Below are 8,917 nucleotides of genomic sequence, written 5' to 3'. Positions count from 1 at the left end.
CTCCATTGGTTTGACAATTTTTTTGATACATTTTCATCATATTAAATTTCTTTGGCAAAACTTTTGTAATATTGTCGTATCAAGTCAAATTTTACCTTTCTCCGCGCTTAAAGAGGTCAACGCTCTCCATCCAGCATTCCTCAACCCCTTAGCAGTTCTGAGTGCCTGGTATATCTGTATGGCATGTGAGGAGGGTACGTGCAGCTCCCAGCCCAACTCTCCAGACCAGCCGACACGCAGAGCGCGGCATTTGTACCGCTTGTTGTCGGGTGAGAATGGCGCTTTGGACACGTTGATGCTACGATGAGTGTTCACAGGGAACGCGTCATTCGATAGACCAGCGTCCGTGTACCGTTGGAGAATTCTCTGACTAAAATTATGACAAAATTGATTTTAATCTTTTGGAAATACAGTTAAAATTACTAGAAATATTTTACACAATAGTTAAAAGACTGTATTTTGACAACTCAACGTGAATGGGTATTACTTAAGGATTCAAAAAGTAAACTTTCATTTAATATTGATAAATCATCATTAATAACAGCGCCATCTGCCGAGAGACCAAAAGAACTAAGAGGGTAAATTTTAGATACGACCTTGAAATATTTTTATCCTTTGTATTCTTGTGTATACCTGTCGGGTCCTTGAACGCTGAGGATGCAGAGCTGCTTGGTGACGTCAGTAATGGTAGCTCGCAGCTTATGCGTTTGAATGATGCGTCGTAAGTGAGCCAACGTGTGGTTCGCACTGAACCCTGAAGACACCACGTAGTATCCACGTCCCTGACAATATTGTTAACTATAAATTACTTGATTAATATGAGTTTAAACAATAAGGGCCAGTCACATTTACGTAATTACTTTGAATATAGGCTCATGTAGTTGCCCGCTGCCGCCGTCGAGAATGCTCACAGTGACGTCAGCTTCCACACCGCCTTTGTCATTGAGGAGCAAGGAATAAACGACCCTGTAATTAACACAATAAAGCTCTAAGTGCAATATATAATCTGCCATGATCTTTATAAAATCTGAACATCTTAGGTTTGGAAGACATAACTAATTTTCCATGGCTATTACAACATTCAAACTTTATGGCGGCTCGGTTTAACTGAGAACTCATCAGCAGCCGCACTACAAAGAAAGGCGTGCGCAGGATATGCCCCACCCTTTTATATCCCACTAATTATAATTTTATTTATATGATATCTAATATATTGCGTTTAGCACCGACAAGAACAATGCACAGTGGGGCTAAACAAAAATGTATGAAACTGACTAAATGTGTGACTTTTTTACAGTTATTGTCAGTTCTATACCTTTTTAAGTTTGTTATGAAATCGCTTCGGTGTAAATGTACTTTATCTAGGGGGTATAGGAGTCATAGATAATTTTTTAGCAACTCAATGTCGCATGTCTACGGTACAATGCGCCTCTATTACGTCCCGTCGCGTCTAAAATTATGTGGAGCACTCGTGCGATGGTCAGAGCTGTTATAAATTTTGTATATCAGTATACCTGTCGTCTTTCTTGGTGAGATGAGCGGTGAAGGCGAGATGTGCGGTGCGCTGCGCGTCCGGACCCGTCAGATAGAACTTGCCGTAGTACGACATGTTGAACAGCGCCGCCGCGTTACGACACGACAGTGCCTCTTCTCCGATCTAATGTCATTATTAAACTTTGAATACTTTGTTAGTTTAAGAATAAAGTTATGTTTGTGTTTTCGCGTTACGTAAAGTTTGTAAAATTTCCAAGAAATAAATGATTAGTAGGAAAATGTTTTGAAATAATTTGTTATTTGTGTCCAATATTACATTACTTGTTAACTGACTAAATATACTTCGTGTGAAAACAAAAAGAGAAAATAAAGATATATTCCTTATAATTATGTTTCAAACTTTTATAAAGAGACAATTTATTACTTTCCCGATTAGCACAATAAACCCTCGACCTATGTTACAAACTCAGTAAGACTTTTTTTTATTTTACTTTTATAAATGACATAATTTACTGGTAACTCTTTAGTTTGTAAAGTTTACATACGAGTTGATGATGTTTGGAGAAATCGAATGTATAATCTCCTTGAAGTACGTGCTCGTAGCGCTGGTCCAGGTTGCGAGGATAGTCCTGTGTGCCGCCCCAGTCGTACTGCTGCACTCGGATCTATAACAACATATTACTATGAACTGCTAAATTATCTATATTAAATAATAAAACGAATTACTAAAAAACAAACAACACGTAACTTTTTACGTTACAAGAAATCAATAAACACTTAAAATTTGACAATAAAGATCGTTTAAACAGAAATTTCCACACTTTTTCTTGTAGACTCTTTTCAAAATTTTATTATTCTCAGTGAACTATATATATATATATATATATATATTTCTTTTTGTGAATCTACAATTTTAATTCCCGCTATCGAACCTAGCCGAGCCCCCTAGGGGTGTCACCTGAATCAAATTGGATCACCATATTGCAAAGTTACTAGCAACATCAATTATCAACTTCAATCGCCTACCTTCTCCCCGGGCATATAAAAGCCGGGTCGTTCCCACCCAGCGCGAGCTTGCATCACCGCTCCATCATCGACGAGGTCCTGGTGCAGCGCATCATGGCTGGCATCGCGGCCCGCCAGGCGCTCGTCGTGCGGGAACACGACGCTGTAGTTGCGCACGTACGACTCGTGGCTACACTCGCGCACCCAGTGCGGCCGCGACAGCTGCGCCGGGGTGAAGCGACGCACGTCGAATGTGAACATGTTGTACTTCGGCCTGACATACATACATACTGTTAGGAAGAAAATCCGACACTGTGCCGGTGTACTGGCGCAACACTAGCCTTACTAAAATGTCGACGTTTATGTCCCCTCACTGATTCCGACACTGGACTTGGCAACGAAAGCACGTCATTCGCGCCAAGTGGATGAAGTGCGAAAATGGATGGATGGATGTTTGTTACACGGCTCAACGGATCATGATGAAATTTGTTACAGATGTAGAATATAGTCTGGATGAATACATACGATACTAATTAATTTTTTTATTAATTTCGTGCGGTCAAAGTCGCGGGTAAAAGTTAGTCATATTATACTTTACTGGTAGACAGCCACATCTAGAATAAATACATCGACGACATAAGACAGATTCAAGTAGGAGCAATTCCGCGTGAATTTTACGTTGGATGAAATGAATATTCTATTTCTGTACATCCTCTCCTCCTTAGATTAAAGGTAATCAACGCTACAGCTGCGCATGTCTTTATCCCGAAAATGAGACGTAAAATTTTGCTTTCAGGTCAATAACATAATTTTTATTGAATAACATGTACTAAATTGGAAATCCAGATTTATTACTGACCTTCCAGTAACGATCCATTCAGCCATTTGTATAGCGCAACCCGCAGAGAACATCATACCAGCGGAATTGTATCCGCAGTTGTGGTACAGTCCTGAGAACAAAACAAATATAATTATTAGCATGAATAAAAGTCAAAAACAAAAATCTTTAGTATTTCTTACCAAAGACGTTGGGATCTTCGCCCAGTAGTGGTTTGTGATCTGGTGTGAACGATTCCGGTCCGCAAACTGTACTTTTGACGCCGACTGTACTTAGTTTGGGACAAAGAGTCGTCGCACTGTTCATATGAACACCGAATACATCCCAATCTAAGTCGTATAAATGGAATTGAAGATTATCTGGAACCTGTTAAAAGTAATTCTTATTAAAATTTAATTTCAATGAAAATTAATATTAAGATTTCATTTTAATAATATTAAAATTAAAAATATTAAAATGGGGGAGCCCAATCTATGGACAAACTGGCTTGCCATTGCCTCATAATACTTATAAAATATTATTTTTTTGTTAGTTGGGTTTAAAAAAAATGTTATGGTCTGTGAATAAAATCTAACCTAATATCGTTTTTAGTAGAGTCGATATTAATATTTTTTATTATAATACTTACTTGATCCAACATATGTGGGTTCGGTTCGTAACCCCCAACGTGACATGACTCCCCCTGTATCTTGATGTACAGGTTAACATCATGGTCTCTAATGTTCGGAGCACCGCGGACTTCGGGCGTACCGTCGCACACCACGTATGCATGCTTGAACGGCACTATAGGTAATGATGGTACACCAGCAAATCTCGCTACTCTTGGACCCCATGCGCCTGTGAAATATGGGGTCATTATTACGTAATGGTCCTGTGAAGTAGACAGTGTTAAAAGAATCTCTACATTTCCTTATATTGAAACTGGGGGCAACCTAATTGTTACATCATCATCATCAGCTCAATACACGAAGAGCTCGGAGCCTACCCTAAGTTAGGGATGACTAGGCCATAGTCAACCACGCTGGCCAAGTGCCGGTTGGTTGACTTCACCCATATCTTTGAATTTCTTCTCAGATGTTCTTCTTCAATTGTTATATTTTTTTTATTCTTTTACATCTTTTACCATTTTTTGAAAGCAGTAATTGTACAACCCGTACAAAAATCGGATAACTCACATCGTTAGAAATAGTAGAATTCTACAAACAAAATATAATTATATACATATTAATATAATTACCTCCACAGTTAACAACACATTTAGTCTTGATAATGCCTTTATCAGTGTGTACTGCGGTCACCTCTTTATTGCCCAGCAAGTTGTGAGCGTAATGAATGTCCAGGATTGGACAATCTTCATACACCTACATCATACAAATTCTATTAAACAAACACAAATTGAGATTTTAAAAACATTTTTGATGACAATATTGAATAGTTAGTGATGTTTGTTTACAATGATTAAGTAATAGTTGGGTACAGTCAGGACTCTTCGCTGTGTTCCACTTACAGAAAAATTGCTTTGTTCCATACAATGAGACAAACTCAGCCCTTTTTACAAAATAATCATTTAGGTAGGGTTGAACAAATGACGGCATAATTGTAAAAAGCTTTTTGTCGCACATTTAAAATCTGCTTCCTAATGGTTATTGTTCCCGCGTCTCAACGCTTACGAAACGTTCAATTACTGTCACCTTCAAGGTGGAATACCGCCAGATTACTTGATAGTACAACGAATAAGAATGTTTACAACGCTTTATATTTTATTGTTTATATAACAATCTGTTTATCTTGTATATAATTGCATTACATAATTAACTTGAATATATATAACTTAATATATGCAACGTACCTTCCCTCCATTATTAGTGGCAGCCTTTAACAGTGCGCTGCAAGCCATGGCAGGGTCAATAGTCCCATCTTCAGGCGAATAAAGCGCCATTTTGAAAACTGAAGGATCCAATAATGGGAACAATTTCTGAGCTTCATTAGGATCTAATACTTGACTAGGTATCCCCATTGCTTTACCTAGTGTATGCAATCTCATGTATTCTTGCGTTCGGACCTAGAAAAATAGGTATTTGTGTAGTCCTTTTTTTCAACTTTTATTTGATAACTCGCAACTCCGTCCGGAAGAATTAAAAAAAAAACGAAATTAGTAGCATATGTGTTCTTCCATGCTATCTCAATTCTATATCAAAGCCAAATTTCATCGTGAATCATGCAGCCATTCTTAAGATACTTTCTAACAAACATCCGTTCCCCCGTATCTATCCATCCATGCATACATCCAAACATTCGCATTTATAATATTAGTAAGAAGCAAGATAATCATCTCTTCAAATATTTTTAACATACCGTGCTACGTGATATAAACAATCCTCCATTATTGATCCAACCAGCGTAATCACCAGTTTCTTTTTCTAAACCGTTGTACACAGCCCTTGAATCCTGCAATAACCGCACTTCTAAATCGCACGGCCGGAGAGACCAAACCAAACCTGGAAGAGATCAATAAACTACTTAATAGTCGATGTTACTAAGACCGTTTTTTTATATATAGGTATATTAATGGACGGATAAACTTGCCAGCCGTATGCCATGTTGTGCCACTCGTTATCTTAGCCCTTTCCAGTAAGACAGCGTTGACTCCTCGTTTTGTCAACTGATATAATATGTTGCATCCAGCTATCCCACCACCTGGTCAAAAGAATCGATGTCATGAACTATGCTTTGTAGGTAGTTCTAAAAAATTGTGACCGGTTGTATGTTTCAAGGAATTTAATACTGCAATTTTATTTTATTTGTCATGAACTTTAAAAAACTACTCATTTCAAAATACTTTTATGTGCATCACCATAGACAAATTTCAACTTTTACAAAAAAATTATCTTATTCATATTATTAATGCAAAAGTTTACATGGATGGACGTTTGTAAGGAGGTATCTCGAACTACTTAACTACTGCATGGATCTCGCTGAAATTTCGCATAGATGTAGAAAATATTCTGACAGAACACATAGACTACTAATTAAGTTCTATAATTTCGTTCTGACGCAGTCATGAGCTACAATTAGCAGGCAATAAGTTAAAATGTACTTACCGATAATAACTACATCCGCGGATGTTACAACTTCATTTTTAGTAGCGAATGACCTATTTTGTCTATATTTTAATAATTTCGCTGCTTTATAATTAATACTTTTATTATTAAATATTTTAATCATATTGAAGTTATATAAAGTATTGTGTTCTCTCGCTGCAGCGAGTTGAATAACTGTTTACTTCTGACAATAATTATACGAGATAATATTTGATAAGAGTTCGCTAAACAACTCAAGACCTTTCAATACGTAGATGTGCATGTCAAAGTTCAAATGTGTTTTATCAAAATTTGTTTATTATGTAGCTCCACACTAGTTATGATCGCAGCTTAATAGTGATGTGAAACACAAAATATCGACATCGTTAAATTTACATAAATAATTTGAATACTCCCGGACAGTTCTATATCAACATTGCTATGACAATTTGTAGTATTATTTCCAATGTTTTTAGCTATAAATATCAATAAAAATCTATTTTTTTTTAATTGGTTACGATAATTATTGTAATTTTATCATAAAGAGAAGATTTGATATCGATAGATACACAGACTATCGATATTTGTTGACATATTTGTTACATAACTATCGATAGATTGACAATATATCGATAGGCTTACTAATAATTATCAACAATGAACAGTAACAACTGTAAACTCATTACTTAAGAACTCAAAGCAAGTCTTAATGTGTCAAAATAATTATATCAGAATATTATCAAAAGAACTGTATAAATAGTTCTTTGACGTAACAAAAATCACGATTAGTTAATTTGGGCGTTGTTTTTTTAAAGAATTATTATACATCACGTAATTAGAACTGCTCTCTTATATACCAAAATAAATGAATTAAAGATGCATTACCGAAGCATTTACTTATTATTACTATTACTTGTGTTACTAGAACTATTAATTACAATTTTGAATGCACTGTAATTAATTTTAATAGTTGATTATTATCTTTTTATGATGAAACATTTATGTAATAATAAAGTGTTGGAAAGAAATATATGTATCATCTAAACATTTATTATTCATTTATTTACATTCTAAATCATCTTATTTATAACTTTTATGTACGTAAAATATTAAAACCATTTGGAATTATTAAAATTAAATTAACAAAAGGCAATTTTTAAAACTATTGAAATATAAACATTTATTAATAGCTCGCTAGAATTATTACGTTATATTTTTTATTTACGACGATAATACGGCTTAGTTATTACAAATAAAAATATTCGTTATAATAATTTTAAACAACAGATTTTTTTGAAAGGCAAGAGTATTGTCAGTAAAATGTAAATTTCGATAATTACAACAAACTGATTGTATAATTTCTATATATACCTAAAAGTCACCTCATTATTTATATAATGCAAAAAATATATTTAAAACACAATTTAGTTATTGTTATTAATTTGATAAAAAGTTTTCTTTGTAAAAAAAAATAAAATTAAAATATTTTTATAACCTACAAATAAAGAAAGTTTGAAAAAAGAATTTTTTCAATACATTTATCTTTAGTATTTTTAAATGTTTCACTGTGCAAATCATTAACCCAAAAATGTCTTATCTATTATTTGAAAAATTATGTTATAAAATATAAATGCGTTTTTATTTTTAAAGAAAACCATAGATATACAATCTATAGATACAAAATCCAGAGAATCAAAAAAGGCCTTCGGAGACCTTTATTTCGGATAAATTTCCTTAATAATACAAAACATTTCAATAGTCGAATTTTGATTGGACGTCAAACTTGTATGAAACATTTCTATTGGCCGAAAATATTCAATCCAACGTACAAAAACTTTATATTTTTTCTATATAATTTTTGAAAACTGTTTTATACGTCAAATAAATCTGCAAAAAAATAAAAAGTAGGCTAAAAGAATCGATTTGTTTGTGAAGTGGAAGCTATTCCACGTTTCGTCTGATGAGTGTGCGTCCCGGAGGCCTAATTTAGTCCTCTTTACCTTCCTACCCTTTTTCTTATAAGGAAAGGATGGGAAGTGGAAGTGGACTTTCCGGATGAGAGGATGCATGGAAATGTTTTCTTTCTGTGCATCCTCTCCTCCGTCGATTAAAGGTAGGCAACGCATATGCAATTGCGTATGTCTATGAGCAACGGTCACTTCGCCATTTCAGCGATTTCAAGTGGCCGCTCGCTCGTTTACCAACTTATGACATAAAAAAAATATATCGCTACATTTTATAACAACAAATTTTTGCGAACAATGAATCAACTCTATCTATTGATTATACATCTATGGTTGAAACGTTAAAGTATTTACAAAATCACAATAAATATATCTTATAAACTAATATTTTGAAAGTTAATATTTAGTGTTCAATCGTAATGTTTAAATATTACTGGTCACTATAGAAATGCTAATGTGTCCATTAAATGACGAAGATGTGGGATGTCAACATTACGTTGACACATTCGTTGACGTTGACGTCGCCAGCTAGTAGT

The 8,917-nt window shown here is 34.6% G+C and overlaps 1 protein-coding gene across 1 annotated transcript in view; it reads right to left on the bottom strand.

Annotated features, from left to right (window-relative positions):
• Positions 1–6,624, bottom strand: part of Sardh (Sarcosine dehydrogenase) — a 7,385-nt gene extending 761 nt beyond the window's left edge. Inside the window, exons 1-14 of the mRNA XM_013311662.1 lie at positions 6,439–6,624; positions 5,924–6,034; positions 5,693–5,835; positions 5,187–5,399; positions 4,575–4,698; positions 3,966–4,174; positions 3,520–3,703; positions 3,359–3,449; positions 2,521–2,773; positions 2,040–2,159; positions 1,515–1,657; positions 861–966; positions 634–782; positions 96–370 (exon numbers count right to left, since the gene is read on the bottom strand). Of these exons, the coding sequence (XP_013167116.1) occupies positions 96–370; positions 634–782; positions 861–966; positions 1,515–1,657; positions 2,040–2,159; positions 2,521–2,773; positions 3,359–3,449; positions 3,520–3,703; positions 3,966–4,174; positions 4,575–4,698; positions 5,187–5,399; positions 5,693–5,835; positions 5,924–6,034; positions 6,439–6,562 (2,245 nt within the window). The 5' untranslated portion in view covers positions 6,563–6,624. The remainder of the gene's footprint in view (positions 1–95; positions 371–633; positions 783–860; positions 967–1,514; positions 1,658–2,039; positions 2,160–2,520; positions 2,774–3,358; positions 3,450–3,519; positions 3,704–3,965; positions 4,175–4,574; positions 4,699–5,186; positions 5,400–5,692; positions 5,836–5,923; positions 6,035–6,438) is intronic.
• Between the last annotated feature and the right edge of the window lie 2,293 nt (positions 6,625–8,917).

This window comes from Papilio xuthus, unplaced genomic scaffold, assembly GCF_000836235.2.
Source record: "Papilio xuthus unplaced genomic scaffold, Pxut_1.1 DF827680.1, whole genome shotgun sequence".
Taxonomy (NCBI): Eukaryota; Metazoa; Arthropoda; class Insecta; order Lepidoptera; family Papilionidae; genus Papilio; species Papilio xuthus.
Note: the sequence above shows the minus strand (reverse complement) of the source record. Positions and strands in the feature narration are given on the sequence as shown.